At 38.7% G+C, this 24,109-nt stretch overlaps 1 protein-coding gene across 2 annotated transcripts in view; it reads left to right on the forward strand.

Moving 5' to 3' along the window:
* Positions 1-3,279: 3,279 nt before the first annotated feature.
* Positions 3,280-24,109, forward strand: part of ASXL3 (ASXL transcriptional regulator 3) — a 185,818-nt gene continuing 164,988 nt past the window's right edge. The window contains exons 1-2 of one of the 2 annotated variants that reach the window (XM_027575214.2): positions 3,347-3,387; positions 19,194-19,267. Coding sequence is in view for 1 of the 2 variants with exons in the window: in XM_027575213.2 (XP_027431014.2) it covers positions 3,334-3,387 (54 nt within the window). In the remaining variant the exon portion in view is untranslated. Of the gene's footprint in view, positions 3,388-19,193; positions 19,268-24,109 lie in introns of both variants that reach the window. The other variant, XM_027575213.2, reaches the window with a different exon arrangement.

Raw genomic sequence — 24,109 nt, forward strand, 5'->3', positions numbered from 1 at the left:
ACTTACTCCCCTTCATTCTTCCCCTCCTGCTATCTTCTTCTTTTTCTTTTTTCTTAACATATCTTGCATTATTTGTTTCAGGGGTACAGGTCTGTGATTCAACAGTCTTGCACAATTCACAGCGCTCACCATAGCACATACCCTCCCCAATGTCTATCACCCAGCCACCCCATCCCTCCCACCCTCCACCACTCAGCAACACTCAAGTCTCATTTTAAAGGACATCTCTTTCTTAAAGCCTTCTTTAATCTCCACAGTAGGGAGTTTTTTTTTTTTTTATTAGTTTTCACGTAATTTTACTTGTACACTTGTGACATTCATTCTTTCCTGCCTCTGTTAAAAAGATACTTGTATCATTTGCCAAACTACAAAAGAACTAACATTGATTCATATATTCCTTCCTTCCACTTCATTTATTGAGAGACTGAGTCATAAGGAAAAGTATGGCTGAACGTACATAGGTGAATGTAGAAGGAAAGAATATAACCATGGCAACAGCTTCTCTGCAGTGGGTGGCCCACCTCAGTCCTGGCGCTCTGTGAAATACGTTATTTTGGCATAAAACACAAGTCTTTAACTAAGAACTTACCAATTACAGACTATTTATACTCAGATATCCAAAAGTAGAGGTAGAATCTAAGAGTCTTCATAATATTGATTATTTATACTTGGCTCACTGTCAAAGAACCAGCGCACAAATAACTGCATTTAGTTTTAAGTTTTTTTGTTTTTAATGTACAATTTATACCCGCTTAAGTGGGATGATATATTTTCTCTTCTGAAAATATATATATTATGCTTCTGTCCTGTGCGCTCACCCTCACACTCTCTCTCTCTCTCTCTCTCTCACACACACACACACACACACACACACACACACACTCAAACTCAAACTCACTCCGCACTACTTCCCTCTGCTGGACTCCTTTAACCCTTTTCTGCTTGGCTGGGTGGATTCCCAGAGCCTTGCTGAAAGGGTACAAAACCAGCCTCTTACAGAACTAATACTGAACGTGCAACTTGACACAACATTGAGCCACCTACATCATCTTAAACAATGCAAGACCAAAGAGAATAATAAGTTACTGCAAAGCAACTGAATAAGTATGTTTTCCTTTAGCTGGCTCTAAAACTTCTTATTAAGCACTATTTCACAGAAAATAACAAATTATATGTTGTGGTCTGATTGCTTAAAAATAGGTATTTCTGAATAGAAGAGAAAACATTAGAATGAGAATACTTTGAAATATATCAATTGCTTTAGTTATAAAGAGAATTGTTGAAAATAAAAGCAGATGTGAACGTGATTCAAATTTAATATATTTGAAATGTAAAGTAAAAATATAATACACCTGGATAGAGTTATGCAAATTGCATGGGTAAATTTTTTCCCCTAGGGATAACTTCAGCGTGTTCTCTAAATCTACTTAAAAAAAGAAAGTAGGAAACTGGAGATAATTTTTAGATATTTCCTTAAACTGATGCATAGTTTTTTTATTATATTGAATTAATAAAGTAAATATTTTTAAAGAATTAATATAATCAGCTCTTTAGGATTGTGAACTGCCTCTGCTTAATTTTAGGAAATCAAACATTTTTATTACTTTAGTCATTTGACACTATTCACAACGGAATCACCTTACTAGTGTTGTTCTCATTCTTAGGCATATGTCTTTTCTTTAGATGTAGATGTTCATTTCTAGTTAGGTATATATATATATATATATATATATATATATATATATATAGACACACACACAGTTTACTGACTTGGGTTCTGTTCCTAAAACTGATTTGGCAAGGGATCTTGCATGAAATGTAATGTTTTTAAATTTCATTTCCTCATTTGTGCAGTAGACATAAAAATCTATGTTTGAGTGTCTTGTTTTGAAAGGGTCAAATGAGATAATGTATATGAAAAAACTCCAAGTACTATTTACATACCATTATTATTACATTTAGGAAATAACCTTACATAAATAATCCAGTATGAGCGTCCTTTTTGTTTTTTAGATACTCAAATACACACATAATTAATGTGTGGGTCATAAAGCCACTTCTTTCTTTGCTTAACAATAACTTTCTTAACCTAAACAATTTACCAGCGATCTAAGAAGGTGGAAAGGTTACAATAAACTTTCAAGTCTTAACATAACATTTTGTAGTTCGCTAACAAGGTTAACAATCCCACTTTTCATGCATTCCAAGCCCGGCAATTATAAATAATTTTCAAAACACGCAAGTGCTAGCTGTGCAATTAGTTATTTACAGATGCATCACGTTTTACGCTATGGAATGATGACCGTACGGTATTTAAAAATAGTGCTAAGGCATAGCATGGCACTGATCTACGCCACGGCCACAACTCTTTGGTCTTGCATTGTTTAAGATGATGTAGGTGGCTCAATGTTGTGTCAAGTTGCACGTTCAGTATTAGTTCTGTAAGAGGCTGGTTTTGTACCCTTTCAGCAAGGCTCTGGGAATCCACCCAGCCAAGCAGAAAAGGGTTAAAGGAGTCCAGCAGAGGGAAGTAGTGCGGAGTGAGTTTGAGTTTGAGTGTGTGTGTGTGTGTGTGTGTGTGTGTGTGTGTGTGTGTGTGTGTGAGAGAGAGAGAGAGAGAGAGAGAGTGTGAGGGTGAGCGCACAGGACAGAAGCATTGAGTTGCGGAGCGGACTCGTACACAAGTTCCAAAGGCCACAGCGTCCGCGGTTTTCGGCCCTAGCGGGCCCCGGGAACACGGCCTGCGCCCAGCGGGTAGCGCCCCGTGGATTTGGGGGGCTGGGTTGGAAGGAGAGGGGTCTGGCGAGGGTTTCAGGGCGTGGCTGGAGTGGGGGGCGCGCGGCGAGTGTGCGCGGGTGTGCGCGCGCGAGAGGGCGAGTGTGAGCGCGGCGAGTGTGAGCGCGGCGAGTGTGCGGCCGCGTCGCCATTCCCCGTGACGTCAGAGTGTATTGTTGTGAGCGGGGCCGAGCGGAGCATCCCTGGAGCTGTCACCGCGGCGGCCGCGGCGGCGGCGCAGCGCGAGCCCCGCACGAGCGAGCCTGGCCGGCGCCGCCCCCGCCCCTGTCCCCGGCCCAGCCGCCACCGCCCCAGCCCCCGCCCCCGGCCCGCCCGCCGCGCGCCGCCGCCGCCGCCCGCGCGCCCCCACCCACCCCACCCCACCCCCTCGCTCCATCCCTCCCGCCCGCCGCCGCCGCCGCCGCCGCCGCCCGCGCGCCTCCCCCCGCGGAGCGAGTGCGGGTCACCGGGTCACTGGGTCATTGTCTCCGCGCCCGAACCCCGAGCACCCCGTGGAATCCCCCACGTCATCATCAGAACCATCAATGAGATGCAAACATGAAAGACAAGAGGAAGAAGAAGGACCGCACCTGGGCCGAGGCTGCCCGCCTGGTACGTACCGCCCCCCGCCCGCCGCCCGCGCGTCCCGCCGGCCCCGCCGCTCGCCCCGCGCCGGCCCGCGGCGGCGGAGACGGCCACTTCCAGCCCGAGCCGCCGCCCGCTCGCCGGGCTCCTGCTCTTTGTTATTCTGCGGGAGTGGGCTCGCCCAGGGGCCCCTGAATGTGTGCGTGCGCGCGCGGAGGGGCGCAGCGATTATCTCGGGGAACCCCGCGCCCGCCGCGCCCGGGACCGCCCGGGACACTTATCCCGGTACTTCGCTCTCGGGGCTCAGCTGTGCCTTCGCCACGGGTGAATTTCCGAGCGCTCGGCCCCGCTCGACTTCCCTCTCTGCCGCTCCGGAGACCTTTGTGTGGCAATTACCACTCCCTCCCGGCCCCTCCACCTCCCGGAATTTCATCAATAACACTCTGTGCACGGTCTGTGTGTATGTTCGGCGTTTGTGAGTTCATACATTTTACACGTGCATGCACGGTGTGTGTCCGACACGGACTTGTGGGGCGTGTGTGCATGTGGGCTAGGTCGTGCGTGTCTGTGTGCCGTGTCGTGTGCATTATGTATGCACAGTGATACGTGCATGTTTTGTGTGGATCAAGTTCGTTTGTGTTTTGTAGGTATTGTGTTCTGCTCGATGTTTGTGTGTACATTCTGTGCACGTGTGTGCAGTTTTTGAGTGTGTGTGTCGAGGCGTGTGTGTGTTTGGTGAAGTTGGGTCAGTGTCATTTGTAGTGGGAGGTTATTAAGAGTGTACAGCTAGGTGTCTTTTAATGCTGGCTTCCTGGGCGGTGTTACTTGGCTTCTTTTCTTTAACCTTTCGGAGCTTACGTTTTAATCATCGAAAGAATGTCTCTATAGAAATGCTGGTTGGCAGAGGGGCGTCGGCGTCTTTGGTTTGATGCATGTGTATGTGTGGGTTTTTTTTTTTTTCTTCTTTTTCTTTTAAAGGACAGCTGTAAACGGATTTTTTAAAAAGGATATTTCTTTACAGTGTGCCTCACGGGAATGCGAGGCATTACATTTGAAGCTCAGCCTTTCAGGATTTGGGCTGCATAAATTAAATATTTATTTAGCGAACTTACTGTCTTTTATAATTGGCCAAAAGAAAGCAGACTGCATGCAATAGAGGGCGGGGTGTGGGGTGGAAGACTACAGAACATGTTATTGGGTTGACTTTGTAAAGATTGTCTTACTATAACTGGGTTTTTTTTTGTTTTTTTGTTTGTTTGTTTTTAAGCCTTGGAGTAACTGCATCATGCTCAAGGAGAACATTTGTCAAAAGTAATTATTTGAGTTTGGTTGAAGGGCCTTGCTGGTATGTTTCTGGATTGGAGCAAAGGGTTTTAAATAATTGACCCTATTGCCCTATGAAGCAGTGACAAAAGTCCTTTTTAATTACGGTCTAGTTATTGGAAGCTGAAGTGGATAGGCCCCTTTACTTCATCTCTTAATTTGTAGTAGTGTATATTATGATTTCTCCTCTTATCTGTGATTGTGTTAATTACTAAATCACTCACTGTCTGTGGATGAATGGGCAGGTGATAGTCATTCTCTAATGAACTGCATCTGGGAGAGGAAACTTATCTGTGAGGAATACGTGAAAAGTAAGCAGTAAGTGTTAAGTAGATGCCAGATTGATGTTATCACTGAATTTTTGCTAGAGCATAGTACGTTACTTATTGTTTGCTCAGCCACTAATTCGGAATTGTGTGGGGGTGTGCAAGGCTTCTGAACATGCATTATTCAGGTTCCTTAGAGTGGCAATCAAGTGTTATAGAGCTTCAGTGTATGTGTTTTAAACAAATGAGTGAGTTGACTTATAAATATTTTAAAACAATGCTTCATGAATTACCTATATCTGCCTGCAGAGAATTATTTAATAAATAACATCATCCTGATGGAATTTAAAGCTAACCATTTGTATTCAACCAGTATCTGTTACTATTCCTGAAAATACTGTGCTCTATTTGATGTAATCATAATGGATCTGTATTGATAAATCCTGAAATAGATTTCTTAGTTACAGCTTTTTGTTAAAAGTTGCCTTTTCCTCTTACAAAGTTTCATTGATGGGAAAAGACACACTAGGAGTCATCAACACAAAAGAATTAATCATAGACCAGATGTCTCTATTTTAACCAGACATATTGAACTTGTAGTTATGGTAATTTTTCAATTTGTTTCAAGTTATTTTTCCCCTGATAGTTGTATAAATGTGTATGTATTCAAAATGTGACAGTTGAAATAAAATACTGAACAAAATAGCAAGTAATTATACTAGAAATATCTTTCTGAGAAATTTGTGATTTGTGATTGTGACTTATGATCCTTCTTAACTTTGTGATTAAAAAGGGATCCATTTGAGTAATGGTGATTTTTTTCATATTTTTTTATGATTACATGAATACATATAGACTTAAACTCTCTTACAAACTTGCATGAAAAAATTTTTACTCTTATAATTTAGTATTAATTTACACTCAATTAAAAAGGAATGCTGTTTTGGGGGGCATTTCTGTGCTATAAATACTATCATTACACATTTCACACTGCCCCTGATGGTCTTGCTGTGGTTGTTGCTGTTAAGGACTTTTAGCCTTTTCTCCATCAAATGTTAAACTAGGTGTCTGATTTTAAAAGTAAAGACTGTGGATGGACAGAAAATATGCATGTGGTTCTTGAAATATATGAACTAAAGAAAGTATCCAAATTAACATTAAGAATAACCTTCCAATCATATCGTATATACTGTATATCTCCTACTGTAGTGTGTGTGTGTGTGTGTGTGTGTGTGTGTGTGTGAGTGAGATTATCTTAAAAGAGCGGGTATCAGGGGAGAGGAAATGCAAAATACATTTTTTGAACTGTGACCAAAAGCTTATGTTTCAATGTAGCTTTGCATTCATTTTTAAGAAAAATATAGATGGAAGAAGAACAGTTCTTTGCAGAGTAAGAACTTCCAGTCGACAACAGAATTTGTGCTTGCTTTCTTTGTGAGAAAAGTATATGGTCTGTAAATCTACAAACTCTGAGTGGCAACTCCAGGGATTTTGCCTTAGATAGAGATGCAGCTATCAAGCCCTACCAGTTTTCTCACAGAAGTATGTCATGTTTGTATGTGGTGAGCCTGCTTAGCTTAGGAAAGAAGGAATGGTAGTATAATTTTTCTGTATTTTCAGGAATGTCGTGATTATTAACAGGCTGCCATTTTAAAAACAGTAACACCACATCTTTTCTCTTTCTCTCTCTCTCTCTCTCTTTTTTTTTTTTTTGGTCTTTTTGCCCTGCATCAGTTGGAGAAATTTCAGCCTTTAGCGTCCTCCACTCCCCCTCAGCGTTCTGCAGTTGTGGTTGTTACTTTGCGCATTTCCATTTAATATGGAGGCTGCTCCTAAACCAGATGCATTTTCATCTGTTTTATCTGCTCTTCTAAGGTTATAGAGTCTCAGAGGATCCCACAATCACATGGAAGTATCTTCTGTCTTAATATTTGTAGACCACAATAAGAATAAAAATCAAAACCATAACTCATGTCGAGCTGGGGCTTTGACTTTAATCCTTTTGACTTTTATCTCAAGTCTTCACTCTGTTACTATAAATACAGTTTAAACCATTGTGAAAGGATCTTCATGCTTCTTTGTAAAAAAAAAAATGGGGATTTGACAGGACTTTGTTTTACTGCACTAAGGGGTTTCTTTGTTACTGACTTAACACAGAACATACTGTTATTTATATATTTATTCTAGTTTAATTCTTTTTTTTCCTGACATGCAAAAATGTTGCTTTGAGAAGTCCTTTTTGATAGTTTCATCACTTTGTTCTATAGGGGAATGCACTGGTAAGATAATGATTCAGTGTATTAATTTGTTCCCTGAGTTTCTTCTGTTTGTTTCATTCCTTACAATCTTTATTTAGTCTCACTGGCACCTGAAAATAAATCTTAACAATCTTCAGTAGCTTTGTGCTTGGTAACATGGCTGATTTATTTGCTTGTAGTTCACAAAGATAATGACTATTAGTAGGGGTTTTTTTTTTTGTGGGTTTTTTTGTTTTTGTTTTTGTTTTTTTGTTTTTTGGTAGTTCAAGGTGACCTTTGGGGGAAAAATTTTTTTAATGGAAAATTTGCCTCATTGTTGGGAGAAAACAGATACATATCTCTTTATGCCATAGCAAAGAGTTACTGAAGCTTTTAGTAAGTTGAAATTCTGTAAATCAGATTAAAAATTAAGTGGGGGTTTATGAATTAAAAGGAAATCTGTGTGAATCTTTTGCACAGAGAAGATTCTTTTGCATAATGCATTATATGCTAAATAAACTCTTAGGGTTCCTACGAAATAAAGCCGAATGATATTGGTAGCTGTTAACATAGAAAACAATTCACAATTGTTAATTTACTGGTTGCCTTGTCTTTTGTCTTTGTATTTTAGAAATATATATAATTTTTCAGGAATGATGAACATGGGGATGGAGGGGAGAGCATTGGTACTGCTTTTGGCATTTTCTCACTGTGCTTGGATTTCAGGTTATGACCAGGCCTTGACAGTTGAGAACATTTCTACTTGTGATTTGGGGTAAGCCCCAAAGGTGCACATGAGCATAATTGTGACAGTGCTTATTGGCTTATGAGCCTGGCTAACGTATATGGCAAATGGAGTTTTATTTTCAGTCGCTTACATTTCAATTGGTTTGATTCAGCTGTTTTCTGTGATCTACACGTAACATCATCTCTTTATGTCTGTATCTCATCATCTCTTCTTTCAGATGGGGAACCTAAATTTTCATTGCAATTTGAAAGATGGAAAAGAGTTTAGCAATCTCTCTGCCTCTGAGTTTCAAGTTGGGAAAAACGTGTTTGAAATAAATGAGAAATGTGAACTTAGGCCTAGTGTTTAGGTTGTTAATTTTTTATTTCCTGCTGACATGAAAGGGAATTTTAAGAGTTGATCCTTTCTTAAGTTTTTCTCTTCTTTGAGAAGTCTTTGGTAGCAGGTGATTCCTTGGATGTCAGAAATGGACTCTTGGTGTCTTCTGGCTTTTGTAGAGTTGTACCTGTAAAGGAATTTCACCACAGAGAAGTGAACTTATAAAGTAGTGAAATTTCATATTGAATAATATAATAGTTTCAACCTTCACTGAAATGCACTGGAAATGTGAAGTATGGTCCCTAACCATGTTGATGGTTCCTACATATACAGCTCAAATGCTGGAGAGGATACAAAGATACATCTTCAAGGAGTGTTGAGTTCAGTAGGGGAGACAAGGAAAACTGGAGGAAGACTGAGCAGACACCATCTGCAGGTGTCACAGGAATGATCAAGCAGGTGCTAGTTTATGGATTTACAGAAGGGAGAAGCTGTGTGGTATGTGGAGATTGCAGAAGGCTTAATGGATTAGGTGAAACTTGGTTTGTCCTTGAAATATGAGTAAGATGGAACCAGTGAGGAGAGGAGAACATTCTAAGAAGAGAGCCCTGCATGAGCAAAGGTGTCATGTCAGGCAAGAGGATGGGTTCAGGAGGCCATGAGTGGACAAGTCTAGAAATACCCAAAGACTTGAGGGGGGTTGGCATGGCAATAAAGTTGAAAGTTACATTGTGACCAAATTGGGGAGCGATTTGCAAGTTATTTCCAGAAAGTTGGGCTGGTGGGGTAGGTATAGAAATAGGATTTTTTTTTAAAAAACACACAAAACAAAATGACTATCTATTATAGAGAGAGGGGACACCAGTGCTCTGGGGATGTCTCTAAATGCTTCCATTATTGGGTAAAAGAGTCCGAAAACAAAATTGATGTTAGAAACATTTTAAATAACGCAACTTTATTCTGTCCCATAGCCTTTGCCAAATGAGGCAAAGTAAACATCAGTGAGTAATATACATTACATTTGTAGAAAACACACAGGGCACTCTGTTACCTAAAATACTCTCTTGAGATCAGTAGGTAGCTAGGGTTATTTCAGTAACTCAGTCGCCAAATGTGTGGTTTAATGATATGCCCAATATCATCACCCTGTCTGTAAGGAGCACAGGATTTTTTTCTTTTTTTTTTTTTTTTAAATCTGTGTTGTGTCTTTCTGATTTTTAAAAACGAACACAGGCATTTTAACTGATGTGAATTTAACTGATTTGTTGCATGGAGGCATAGGGAGGATCCAAGCCTCTAGCAGACTCATTTCCTGCTTTTCGGATGGACTGCTTTTCATTTCTCTTTCTCTTTTTCATCAAAAGTCTGCATAAAATTTTTATTATTAATTTATTATTATTAATTTATAATTTAAAATCCCCCCTCACCCCTCCTGCAGAAGTTGTCAATAGCAGGTCCAGGCTCCTTCCTGATAGGGCGGGGAGGAGGGGCATCTGTATAGAACCACTTTTAGCTATTTGCCAGCACTGAGTGCCTTGATTGTTCTGCTTTTGTCCCCGCACAGTTGGTAGCTGTGGAAATCTAGCCCGGATTGAAACTGTCCCTGAAGAGCCCTTGGGGAACAAATAGAAACATTATATGATTAGCCACATTGTTTTCATTATTAAACAAATCTACATAAAAGGGTAGCAATTAACAGCTTTATCAGCCTGAACTTAGACACCTACCTCTCCTCTCCCCTCAATATTCCCACTTGAAGTGGGAACAATTAAGTGTTGCTGGTTTTAATGTCAGCAACTGACAACATTAAATTGGGAATAGGCACTTCTCCTGGTTGATTGACATATGGCCCTCTGACACATTCTTACGTGTTTTAAGGCAAATTCATGCCCTGGGGTTAGAGCCAAAGGGCTTGTCAGAACATTGGCTTTAATAGCTGAAATGTATAACTTAAATGACATCCAAGACCTTAGCCTTTGGTGGAACTTTTAGAGCCTGAGGAATCCTCTAAGGCACTGCGATCTGTACTTAGTGGACACATTAGAAATTGTAAGATTTTTTTTCTAAGTATACAGATGTATAATTTATTTTACAATAGTTATTTACCATGGACTTATTTTGCATATATTAGCATAAATTAGTCCATGAAAAACTACATAATGATGTTTAAAATAACTCCAGAATTGCTGTTTTCTTTGGCAAGTGCTGTATTCTTCTTCAGTTATGAAGTTGTTGAGTTCCAAATATATTATTTATGAGTTAAAGGACGGAATAGGATGGACCCTCTTCACCTTATTCAGAAGACAGATGGCATTTCTGAGATTTCATTAACTAAAAGGTATTAGAACCTATTTTAATAACGTCGAGGAGTTAGAAATTGAGTTAGGATCTTTGGGCTTGTTTTCCAGATCAGTTACAGAGAAAACATGATATAATGAAGCTGTCGGTTATTCTTAGTTTTTTTTTTTTAATGTCAAAAATAAACGACTGCATATATAGTTTGTACATATATCAAAACCTTGTTGACTGAAGAACTGAGTTGCTGTTTGGATCATCAGGATTCTGTATGATGCTCTTTTAGTGTTCTGAGACTCAATTTCAGTGTGGGGGAAGGGGTCCCCACACATACAAGAGGCAACACCAGCAGGGTATCCAAGTATTCAACTCAGTTCTGCCACTGTCTACCCAGAGACACCATCAGATTCAACAGGTTAAGGCTTCAGTCCTACAGTACTTGCCCCCCACCCCCTTCAGAAGCCAATAGCAAGTCCAGGTGGTTATTACTTACGCTTCTGACTGACCGACAGGCTATAGATTGGAAGTTCCAATGACCTCTCCATGGACTTCAGAGGACAGTTGCAAGTCCAAGTTGTTACCTGTATTTCTGACTGGCTATAAAATCAGAGCTTCCCAAGACCTCTTCCTCAGGTTCAATTAATTTGCTACACAGTTCACAGAACTCTGAGAAACATACTACTTACTAGATTACTAGATCACTGGTTTATTATAAAGGTTATAACTCAGGAACAGCCAGATGAAAGAAATGCATAGGGCAAGATATGGGGTTAGGGAATAGAGCTTCCATGTCTCTCCAGGTGAGCCACTCTCTCAAAGTCTCCACGTGTTCACCAACCCAGAAGTGATCTGAATTCTGCCCCTGTTTTCATGGAGGCTTCATTACATAGTCATGATTGATCAAATCATGGGCCTTTAGCACTTTATTCAACCTCCAGCCCCTCCTCCTCCCCCAAGGTCCGGAGTAGGACTGAAAGTTCAAACCTTCTAATCACATGATTGGCTCCATTGTCAGCCAACCCCCATCCTTAGGTACTTTCCAGAAGTCATCTCATTAACATAATGAGACACTTTTATCATTCTCAACACTTGGGAAATTCTGAGGTTTTAGGAACTCTGTGCCAGAAAAAGGACAAAGACCAAATGCATATCATTATAAATCACAGCATCACCCCTTCACCCGCCCTCCCCCACACCGTGCACACACAACAGAGACTCTTATTTTTAAAAAGTGTTTATAAGAAAATCTCCTTCCTTTAAAATATGTTGTCTTCAAATTCTTGCAACCAGAAGTCGTCTTTCCTAAATCCTTTGTTTAATTTGTCTCTTTTAAAGCAATCCAGGAAATTAAATTAAAACATTTTGCATCAAACTTCTCTGATATTCTTCTTGTTCCCTTTCCATCACTATCCTTGCTCTTTCCTGCTTGTTTGAGGGTCTCTTCTCTCAGTTTCCCCTTTAGTGTCAATGTATATTAGAATGCTGCCTAGCCCCTCCATTTTATTCTCATATTCCTCCTGTCCATTGACCTTCTCGCCTGCTTCAGTGGTCATTCTCTCATGGTGAGAACTCTAGCCTTGATATTTTCCCTAAATTTCAAACTTACATTAACAATTCCTTTGTGTATCTCTAGGTACACTGGGTATTTCAAATGAAATTTATCCAGTTCATTTAAACAATTATTGGATATCTCCCACAAAAGTGTTGTTCATTGAGTACAAAAAGAGAAATGTGATAGCATTCTTATCTGGGTGGGGGTACTTATCTATGTACCACCTATCTAAACACCTGGTATCTGTGGGGAATGGTAAATTCTGTCTTAAATATAGTGCACATTTAGCTCCTCCTCTTTTCATTCACTATATTTTACATAGTTCTGACCTTCCAACTAATTTTGTCTCTAATCTCTTTTTCAAAATCTTAAGCTGTATTTCTCTTTCTAGAGTAGATCTGATCTTACTGAATCTTTTCTCTGCTTAAAAACTCTTGTGATTATCTTCAAGTTAAAGTCGAACAGGTCATGGGAAACCCTTTTCAATATTGGCAACACTTTTTAAAGTGGTATGTGATGATTGGTTTTCCTAATAATATGCAGAACTTTGCATTTTTTGTCCGTTATAAATCATCACACTGGTGTTCCAATTTCTACAGCCTTCTACAGATTTATATTCTTTTTAAAACACAATGAAGATAGTTAAACTTATCAGTGGGTAGTTACGCTTATCAACATTTTATCACCTTCTGTGCTCAACTCTGTTTCTTGTATCATACTCCCCCTTCTTTGTAAATTACTCCCCCTCCTTTTAACAGTTTTTGTTTTGTTTTGTTTTGTTTTTAAATGAGGGGACTCTGGGTTCACGAACAGTCTTCATATATCTAAAATGTTTTTGTTTTGCCCACTCCTTAATCTTTTTTATTAAGCTTTAATATTTTGAAAGAATTATAGACTCATATGAAGTTCTAAGAATTAAAAAAGAGAACTGCAAGCAAATGGCCACATGCTCCACTGTTATCCACACTCTCTCCCTAAATCCTTCCTATCCTCATAAATTTAATCTGAACACAGTCCAGATTGGGTGTACAAAAGTGACCAAGAGAAGCCTTTAGGAAGATTATCCCCCAAATATGTAGATTATAATTCAAAAAAGAGATGTCTTCACAAAGCTCACGACATCTTTCATTAAAAAAAAAAAAAAGTGGAGAAACTTGATAGGGAAAAACTAAAAGATATAATGTTCTCACCTTTGAGTGATAATTTATCTAGTTATAAAACTTTTAATTGACAGTTTTTTACTCTTAATATTTTGGAAATGTTTCTTCATTATGTTCTTGTATCAGTGGTTGTGACACTGTGTCTGGGGTAAGTTTATTACTTTTTACTACACTTGATCTTAGCCAAAAGGCCGAGAAGCGATGGTAAGTTTATTAGTTTTTAAGAGGTAATAAGCTTTTGTATCTGAGAGTTGTTATGTGTTCTCTTTACCCTTGAAATTCTGCAGTTTTAATACTCTGTCTTAAATGTTTATGGGTTGATTTGTCTTTGTTCTGCTTGGTATCGTGTGTGTGTGTGTGTGTGTGTGTGTGTGTGTGTGTGTGTGTGTGTGTATTTTAGAGTATATTTAATTGTTGCCTTCTTTATGCCTTACAATTTTAATCATGTTGTAGTGTAGAACTTACTTTTGGCATTGTATCCCCACCAGACCATGAATTCTTTGAAATCTTCTAAGAGTTCCCTCAACATGTAGTAGTTTAGCATATTCAGTTTTTGGTTTGGAAATGATTTAAGAACGATGCAGAAAGGACTCCCCCCACCCCCATACTGAACAAGATACAGCAGTGAATGCGTTAGCTTCATCAGTCAGGATTGTGGGTTGCAAGCAACAGAAAGCAAGTCTTGGTAACTTAAGTAGAAAAGGTTTTTTTGGAGTCCATAAAATAGTTCATATAATCATCAGGAAGGATCCAAAAAACCAGGCTGGAAAAATAGACAAGGATCAATATTGGCTGGGCAGCAGACACACACAAAGTCATGCTACAACAATAGTTGGGATATTGCTATGGGCACCACTTATGGTCACCACTGTGAGTTAGTGTTGACATAGGACACTGCCCTTGTTGCCAATGTATCATATGAATGTATCACAATCTGCTCTGTCTTTCCTCGCAGGTTCAAGATTCAAAATCACAGGCAGATGTGTTTAATTGTCTGTCAAATTCTAGTGCCCGTATTTATACCTTAGTTGTTAGGTACTGATGAAAAGGTGTAAAGGGCCTCTTCAGTACCATAGTGAAAATCTCTCCATCTGCATTTTCATAGCACTGATAAAGTCAACAAGATTAAAACCGAATGCCTCATTTCTTCCCCACCTCCTGCTTCCCAGCAAGTCTGCTCTTCCTCTCTTTCATCTCTTGGTGAAAGTCACCACCGTCTTCACAGTTGTTCAAGCCAGAAACCTTTTTGTCATCATTAATTTCTTTTTGTGTTTTTCCCCTATTATCCAGTAATCACTGAGTTGCACTAGTTTTATCTCTTTTTCTTCAAATCTTCAAATCATTATCTTTACATCCTATACTCTTATCCATTTCCACTGTAATTTACTTTGACACAGGCAGTATATAGGTTAGGAAGGAAAAGAATATAGAGTAATGATGGGCCTAAAAGTCACGTAGCTAATGTTTGAGTCTCAGTTCTGCCCCTTACTATGTATTTGACCTTGGGCAAATTATATAACATTTCTCAATTTTAGTTCATTGTGTATTAACAGGGAATAACATAAAAGAGTGGTTGGAATATTTAAATAAGGTAACATGTATAATGTATTTAGTACAGCGTCTGACATTAGAAGATGCCAGTTAATATCCATGTCTGCTAGTTTTCCTTTTCTCCTTAAGTTCCTGCAACAACCTTGTAATTGATTTCACTGACTACAGACTTGCCTCCACTCAGAGTTATTCTTCTTATTGCATCCATAACCGTGTCTTTAAAGGTGAAACTGGTTTATGGTACCCCTTGAGGCTGACTTAGTTTCTGTAGGAAACAGATGGTAGAATCTTAAAGGGGTGATTAAGTGAAGTTAGGACACCAGTAAAAGAAAAGAACAAGGGTTAGCGAGGCAAATCAGGGATGTTAGTAGCAAGAAACTGTCACTTCCCTTAGACTTGAGGGGCCAAGAAGAGTAGGGAATGGTTACTGCAGTGATGTGGTCTGTGCTTATAGGAGGAGGGTGCCTGACACAAACTGTGACCATAGGCAGAGGGATGTAGCCACTGGTGGTCTTTACTCCTGCTGGGGGGAGGGGGCACATCACATCAATACACTTACCCCTCTCCCTTCTATTCACTCATCTTCCCTTGGCTTCCTGTTGGCTGAACCCATCCGGAAGCTAGAGAACAGGGAAGTCTTGGTTGAGAAGATTCATAGATGTCAGCCTACTGGGTCACAGAGCTGTGTGGGGGAGGGCAGAGAGTGAATCTGGAGTTGCTAATGGGGAATATACAAAATGCCACTTTTTCAAAAACCTTTTATTAGCTTTGCATTATTCTAAAAGTATAGTCCATCTGTTTCAAAATCTTTTAGGTTTCTCTTATTTGTACTTCTCCAGTTTCATTGCTTGATTCTCTTCTCCAGTCATATAAAAGTTGTGTGAGATCTCTGAATTTATACTTTCCCATACTTTGCCTTAACTTTGTACATGTTGTTTTTTCTCTTTGTAACATCGTCCCGCTCCCCCTTCTTTTTATCTGACAAATTTCTGTGCTTTCTTCAGATTTCAGTCTCCCTAGAGAAGCTTTTATATGTTCTCAATGCATTATATAGTTGTGACAATATATTAATAATTAGTTGTTTACTTTCTTGTTTCTAATTGTTTCCTGAGTGCCTAATGCCCTACCTCGTTTTAAGTTGTTGCTGATTACAGTTGAATAAAGTGAAGGAGTCAAAGAGAGTTTTTCAGGGGAGCTGTTAGAGCTAAGTCTAAAAGTTTTCAACATATTTGTAGAACTATAAAACTTATGTCTCCTTGATTTATTTCCGTGCCATGCTGAATTGTCACTGTACAATCTAGAGAAGGGATCAAATTTCTCAAGAACCAACTGGACAACTGATGGATTTTGAAAGCCTCTGTCTACTTTCAGCTCACTAGCACCTTTTATTACTTTGGGATAATAATTTGATAGTCATCATGCGTAATGGCACTGGAAAATATTCAGTTCCTGCCATTAATATGTTAGGTGCCTTGGAAATGTAATAAGATATGGACCTTGACCTTTGGGAAATTAACTTTAAAAAAAAAAAACCAAAAAATTTCTTAGGGCCCAAGAGATACTTCGCTGTAAATTTAAAGTTATGTAGGGTAGGAGGAGTAAAAGTAATCTTCTGTATTTGATTTTAATAAGGCACAATGATGATTTATAAAGGCTTTCTGGGACTTCCAGAGCAAGAGAATTATCTAGTATATTGACTACAATGCAGATTGGAAATGTTTGCAGAGTGAATAATCTCCTTTTTACATATAAGTAAAATATTTATAAGCTTGGTGTCATAGCCATAGAGTATAGGAATCTTATATAACAACAGAATGGTCTTCTCGTGTCAGTTGCCATAAAATATTACTATTGCTAAAGTAACACTAATTAATAATAATAGCTAATAAGAACTAATAGTTATTGGGTACTTATATGCCTGACACTGCATTAACTTGTTATATGTGTTATATTGTTTAATCTTGAGAGCAACCCTAGAAGACACATTGTAATATTATCCACATTTTTAAAAAGATTATTTATTTATTTGACAGAGAGAGAGAGAGAGCGAGTGAGTGCACAAACAGGGGGAGCAGCAGAGGCTGAGGGAGAAGCAGGCTGTCCATCCCAGGACCCTGGGATCATGACCTGAGCAGAAGGCAGAAGCTTAAACGACTGAGCCAACCAGGCGCCCTCAATCCACATTTTTTTAAGTGAAGAAATTTAGATTTAGAATATCTTGTAGTTGAATTTCTGTCAGTTGAAAGTGCAATAAATTTAACTCAAACTGGTTTATGTAAAAAGGCTCACATAACCGAGAAATCCAAGGATAGACTTGAGTTCTAAGTAGATGTCAAGATTTAGAGACCGCCATCAAGGTATTTGCTTTCTCTATACTTTTGTCTTTGTTTTTGCTTGCCTTCAGGCAGGGTTCAAGCAGAGTTTTGGGCAAGAGAAGGTGGTCACTGGCACCCCAGACCTGTATCCTCTAAGCTTGGCACACCAGTATAAAAAAACTCAATCTTTTTCTATTCTTATTATTGGTTATTATTATAATGCTAATCCCAGGGAAGTCTTCACTCTGCCCTACTTGGTTGATATACTCATCCCTCACAGCAATGGCCAGGATCAGATAACATGATTGATTGCCACACAAGGATCACATGGAACAGAGGGAAATTACACAAAAGCACCAACAAAAAGCAGATGGAAAGTATGTTGGGAAAACAAATTATAAGTGCCCTTGCCTTTACTAGAGTGAGGGTGAATTAACTTGCTGTGCTAGTAAGTAGTGGAACAATGATTCAAATCCATGTCTGTCCAAATTTTGGGCTCTAGTCCTTGAGCATGTTAATGTGGCTACTTCCTCATTTGTTCTTTCTGGTATTATTTTTATGATACTCATTTTATATTAAAAAAAAATGTTAAAGCCAAGGCAGCTATTGCAAAGGTTCTAAAGATTTCTTTGGTCTGTTTCCTCTGAAATTTACTTTCCTGATTTAGAGGCTAAAAGTTACAATGGATGGTTTCTGTTCTATTTTCCCTCACAGACCAGTTTTAGAGTTCTATATGAACAGTCTATATATAACATTTACAACATAGTTTAACATAATTTAGGATCGGAATTCACAAAATATATAATTCTGGGTGAAGCTTCCAGGTACTTTCTGAATACAAGTAAATATTTTTATTCACCAACTAAATGCCACGGTTTCTTTATGGGGTTGACCATGACCCTTAAAGGATCTGAGCTTAGCAAAAGAGAGCGAACATTTCTGTAGTGTAAATCTTCATTTATTCTTCTGAATACTGAGATAAGATCAACATAATGACTCCTTATTTCATTTTAGAATTGTATGGACAATCTTACTGCTGTCACTTCTTGTCTACTCATCTAATAGTATTTCTCTTCTAGAGATTAAATGAATCAAAGATAGTGCTTTGGGAAATTTCTTCTTCCCCTTTGCCCAGTCTTATGGAAATTTGACCATACTTTCTCATTTTGGTTCAAGGTGCATGGTACTGAGAGTTGATGTTTATGTGTGGTCTGCTCTAGGTAGAGATGCTACTGTGTATAAAGAGAAGAACACTTTTAATCCACCAGGATTAAAAAGAAAGACACTCTTAAACATACGCAAGGATGTTGTCATCCTTTCTCCAGTTTTTATACGTCTTGTCACTTTTTGACTAATGCTGTCTTTACAAGCCAACTTCCAGTAACTAAATAAGAAAGACTGAAGAACAAATAGAGATATTGCATTTTTAAAAATCTTCTAATGACTCTGCCCCCCTTTTTTTCCCAGAATTCACTATTTACTGAGCTCAGCTCCATAGTAGGAAATGCAAGCTGCATGAAAGTTAAACATTTTTTTTCCCATTGTTAAAAGCTGGAGAGAAAAAGAGTTTTTTGTTTGTTTGTTGTTTTTTTTTTTTTAATTGTCCAGTCTTCCCACTCCATCTTTTCATGACATTTTGTCTCATTCTCTTGGCTCTAGGTGATATGAGAGGCAGCTTCCAGGGAAAAAAGCAACCCTAAGCACATACATGAAAGGTTTCACCCAGAAAAATGGATGGTGAAGAAACAAACAGTAGGACTTTAATAAACTTTAGCATTTTGTTACAGTCTTTTTCCTGTGTGTTTGTTCTTATATCTTTGTTTTGGATAGAGTCTACAGGGAAAAAAAGATTGTCTTCTGAGTTATTTAAAAGATCTTTCTCTATCTTTAACAAATGGTTGGCTGGATATTTTGTTAGTCAGTAGGCTGGTGCATGGTTCTTTCATTTTCCCTCCTTAGGGACAAATGGTGGGGCTGTACTTTGTCACCCCCTTGAAGTTAGGCATTAACCCTGTGAGCTGTTTTCTTCCCTCCAGTCAGCTTTTGATGCTCCTTATTTCTTTCTCAGTTGTGTTGATCACAGAAGCTGGTGACAAGATGGAATTTCAGTCATCCTGCTTCTAGAGATGTGGACATAGAGATGTGAGTGAGAAATAAGCATTTGTTTTAAGCCACAGAGATTTCAGGGTTTTTTTGGAGGGGGGGGTTGTTTTGTTTTGTTTTGTTTTGTTTTTACTATGTTCTATCCCTGCCTATCCTGTCAGAGGCAGCCCTTATAGCAAAACAGGTGTTTTTGTTCTAGGGCGCCTTCTACCTTTGTTTATGAGACACTAAATGTATAATTACATGCTTAAGAGGTAAGGGAGGCAAACAAGGTTAGGTCCCTTTTTTTCTTCTCCATTACATTAAATTGCTCTGTAAAAGCAGCCTCTCTCGTATTTATTCTTTGGTATTTTCAAACCAGTAAACAATAGGGAATTTTCATCGCCAGGAAAATTCTTTTATATTCCATCTTAAGATAATTCTGTTTATATTTTGGCTTTTTAAAATACTTGCTTTTCATTCTATCTGTCTACGGAGGAGGAAAGCTTTCTCACCAGAAGGAGTAGAACAATTAGGGTTCATAGGGAATTGAATTCCAAGATAGTTAAAGAGATAGAAAAAGGGCACCTGGACATTTTCAATGAGTTCACGTTCCCAAGTCCAGACAAATTGTACTTCATTGAAAAGGTATGACCAGATTTCCATACCGTTGAGAAGAGGAAGGCAGACACTGTAATAACACCTCTTTCTTTCTCTTTTTCTCTCTCTTTTGGCCTAGGGTAGAGGGAACACCCCCACTAAGGGATTAGGTTTCCTAGTCTGTCTCCATTTCCCTTCCAGTGAGGGCTCAGTCACCCTCGGGCTGTTTCCCACCAGTGTCCACTCTCCTCTAGGTAGAGCATACAGAAATTCCTGACAGCTGATAGACTCCCCGTTGAGTCTTACCCCTTCATGGAGCAAAAGGGGAAAAAAAGAGAAGAAAACTTGTCTTGAAAGCCTGCAGACTTTCACACCACAAGGAATGTGTTGACCAGATGCATCTTAAAACCAGATGAACAATGTTTGTCCAGCCCTTCCAGCTCGCCAGTGTGCAGCCCTGTCTGTTCCATGCTCTAAAGCAAAAACTCAAAACCAGATTTCCTACCAATCTTTTGCTCAAATAAGGATGGAGCTGTTAATACACAGTCCAGTACATGTTGAATTGTATTATTCATTTGCAGGGGACATTGATTTTCACAGTGAATTCCTTCAAATTTTTTGGCCTTTATATGGGGGCATATTAATTATAATTATCGTAGGCAAGGCCACTTCTGAGTTGCTAGGGTCACAAAACAGACTTTCATTTCCCTGTTTTAATTTCCAGTAATATGGAGATAATGTGTTTTATGTTTATTTCCCCTTTGCACCAGGATACCTACAGAATATTCCAGTGTTTTTTCTCCTATATGTTCTTTATACCTGATGGCAGACATAGTTATCTCTTAAAACCTGAACGGCAGAATAGTTAACGGAACTCTCAAAGCTTTTCCTATAGATAGCTTCTACAGGGAGCATTTGATTCCTTGTGGGCCTACTGCCTACTGCCTATAGTTGAGTGAATCCAAGAGAAAAACATCTGGCCTAATTTATCTTCAGGCATAATTTAATAATGCTGAATGGCAACCTCTGAGAAAAATCTACGTAAGACTTTATGTAACCACTAATTTAGAGTTGGTTAATAGGTAATTCTTATTTGTATTTCTTTTGAAGGAAATATGTATTTTGATTACATCAGAGCTAATCATTTTTCTTCATCCTGACATCTAAATGTGGTACTATAGTATAATGAGCTCCCAGCCTGGTTGTAGGCAGAACTCAACTGGTAGAATCAGGACTGAGGAAGGCTAGAAAGCAACAGGGACTATCTGATTTCATAAAGAATCTTTTGTTGGCGAAGGTAAGTTTTAATGCTCCTTTGCCTCCTTAAAGAGACTCAGCCCATATTTCATATCAACAAATATTGGCTGATTGAAAACAGTTCTGTTTGCTTTGTGCCCTGATAAATATGGGCTTTATTCCATTACATAGTTTAAGAAACAGGACAGAAAGGGGGGTAGGATGGAGAGGGTTGGAAAACTTGGCTAATATTAAGGTGGGTAGTACATCAAGTAGAGTATAAACATAATTGCCCCAGGAATGCACTTAGCATCAATCCATATGCAGATACTTAAATTATATTTTAATTCCTTGAGTATAGTAAATCTGATGGGAAATCTTTGACTTGGTTTTTAGTATAAACAGTTAGGCTAGATTCTTACTTTATGACTCCAGTTAGAAATGGGGACGGACATATCACATAACCCTTTTGGCCTTCAGAAGGCCTCTAGGATATATATCACAAAAATATTAAGGTACCTGCTTCATATTTTTAAAATGTTGGTCCTCTTTCTGAAGCATGGAATTCAGAAATTCTTTTAGCTGTTGCTCATCAAAGTTGTGTTCTAGGTAAGGACCTCTTACTGCAAGAATTATTTATAGCCTTGCCTGGTGAGTTCCCAATTTTATACAGTTTTTTAATTTTTAACTGTGTGTCTGGTTGGATCAAAGTGTGTATTTGACAAAGGGCTAACACTCTGCATTCCCAAGTTTTATTTCATTAAGAGTTTGGGTTGCCAATGATGAAGTAAGTGTTAGCAACAGCTACTCTTTTATTTATTTTCTAAAGGAATAAAACATTAACATTCAGGCTTAGAAACATGTCTTTTAAAAAATATCCTGTGAAAAGAACCAACTAAGGGCTTACTAATTAGTATAACGCACACATTAGTCATAAACATTTGGTCATGGGCAGTGACTAAAATCGAACTCTAACCAATTTAGTGAGAATTTATTGGACAACTTGTATAAGCCTAAAGCAGCATAGGAGATCAGAGGTCCTTAGCAACACCTGGAAAGAAGGAGTGAATGTGTCTAGGACTCCCTCATCTCTGTTTCCTCTCCATACAGAAGCCTTATTTTCTGGACCAGGCTCCTTCCACATGGCTAGAAACTTGGCTTCCTGCAGATCGCAGGCTCTCATCACATGGGGTTATTATCAGAAAGCAACTGAGATTTATTTTCTTGAGATTTAGGCCAACGTGTCCTGGGGAAGAACGATGATTGGCCCCCCTGTGTACCCAACCCCTTCCATCCCACCATTCCCATAGTTAGTAGATAACTCTGAAGTATCTACAGGAATATGATAGCTCCCATTCAGATCAAAACAGGAAAGGGTATTTTTCAGAAGGAGAGAATAAGGAGTTGTGTACACAAGACAATAAGTTCAGCACATTAGTTCTTGTCAGTTGTTCCTCTGGTTTTCATTCATTAGCCAAATTTTTATTAAGTGCCTACCTTGTGCCAGGTACTAGACATAAAGCAGTGACCAAAAAAAAAAAAAAAATACTGCGATGATTATCACTACTTGCATAGAATCTGAATTATAATACTACCCTTGGAAATGGCGTAGGCAAGGGTAATTTCTGTGTAGACTAAATTAGCATTTTGAATGAATATGAACGAAGGCATGTGGCGCGGTCTCCTTTCTTTTATTTTGAGTCCATTTCTAAGTAAATTAGCTATTTGCCACCCTCCCCTCCCTAACTGTAGTAAACCAGGGGATAAGTGTCTCTTGAGATGGTGATGACATGTTTTATTGTATTTCATTTTGGTGTATGTGTGTGCTTGGTAAATATTTGTTAAATCAATGAATTATTGAGGAGGTGATGTTGTTGTCTAACTATAGTCAGGAGAAAAGGGTGACTATTAACTGTGACAAAGCAAGCATCATTGTCTTTGTCATTCTTCAACATTTAAGTGGTCAGAATCAAATAATTCCATATAACAAAGTCATTTTCTGCAATTATCTCAAGATATATTTTGCAACTAATTCCTTCTGGCAGCTACATCTGGATGCTGTGTCATTTCAGATGAGTCTGTGAGAATTACACTGAAGAATTTTCCTGACTCAGATTGAATGATGAGTAATACTTGCTTTGGAAAAAATTCAATATACCTATATTTTATTTTCTCCACTGTGCTTTATAGTATAAGGTATATAACTGCTTCTGTTGCTGTTTGAGTATTCGTTTTTATTTTGTTTGAAGTGGATTTTTAAATTATTTATTAAATACTATGTAATTTATATAACATAGGCATAAATTATATAAATGGCATAATGTAGAGATTAATATACAATTTAAAGATTATGAAAGCAACTTGTGCTTCTAAATATGCAAGTATAAAAAAAGTATGACAGTTCCTCCTTGAACTTTTGCTTTTCTCTCCCTCTCCAGGGTAACAATTGTTAACTGCTAGAATATTTTTATGTGGTGTGAATGTGTGTGGGGGGGGTGTGTATGTGCATGGACAACACATACATTTGAATACATGCTTTCTCTATACGTGCTGTCATCCAGCCTGCTCAGTTTTACTCATCACCTTCTCACAGACATCTTTCTCCGTCAGTGCGTATTTTCTCTGCAATGCTGGTGTATTATTTTATGATATGTATGTGCCTTCATTTATTTAACTATCTCCCTCTTAGATTATCTTTTAAAAAAAATTTCAAATACTTCATTGAACCTGCAGGATGGGCTGTAGATTTCTGTAAGAAAAGTTTCTAAAGGTGAACAAATGGGACCACCTACTTTGTACATTTTAATAGTACTGCCGAATTACCCTCCGAGTATGTTGGCACCATGTACTACAAGATGGTATATTGTGATGGTGAAACACGTGGAGTCTGAGGGCTGGGGTTGGGTCCCAGGTTGTTTTCTTACTTAGGGATAACCTGGTAGAAGTGAACGAATGCATCTGTGTCCTCCTCTCAGTCCTCCTCTCCACAACATTAATACCTACCTTGACAGGTGGTTGTAAGAATTAAATATGTTAACGTAATTCAAGTTCTTGCAAAATTACCTA

Source organism: Zalophus californianus, chromosome 14, assembly GCF_009762305.2.
Source record: "Zalophus californianus isolate mZalCal1 chromosome 14, mZalCal1.pri.v2, whole genome shotgun sequence".
Classification (NCBI taxonomy): Eukaryota; Metazoa; Chordata; class Mammalia; order Carnivora; family Otariidae; genus Zalophus; species Zalophus californianus.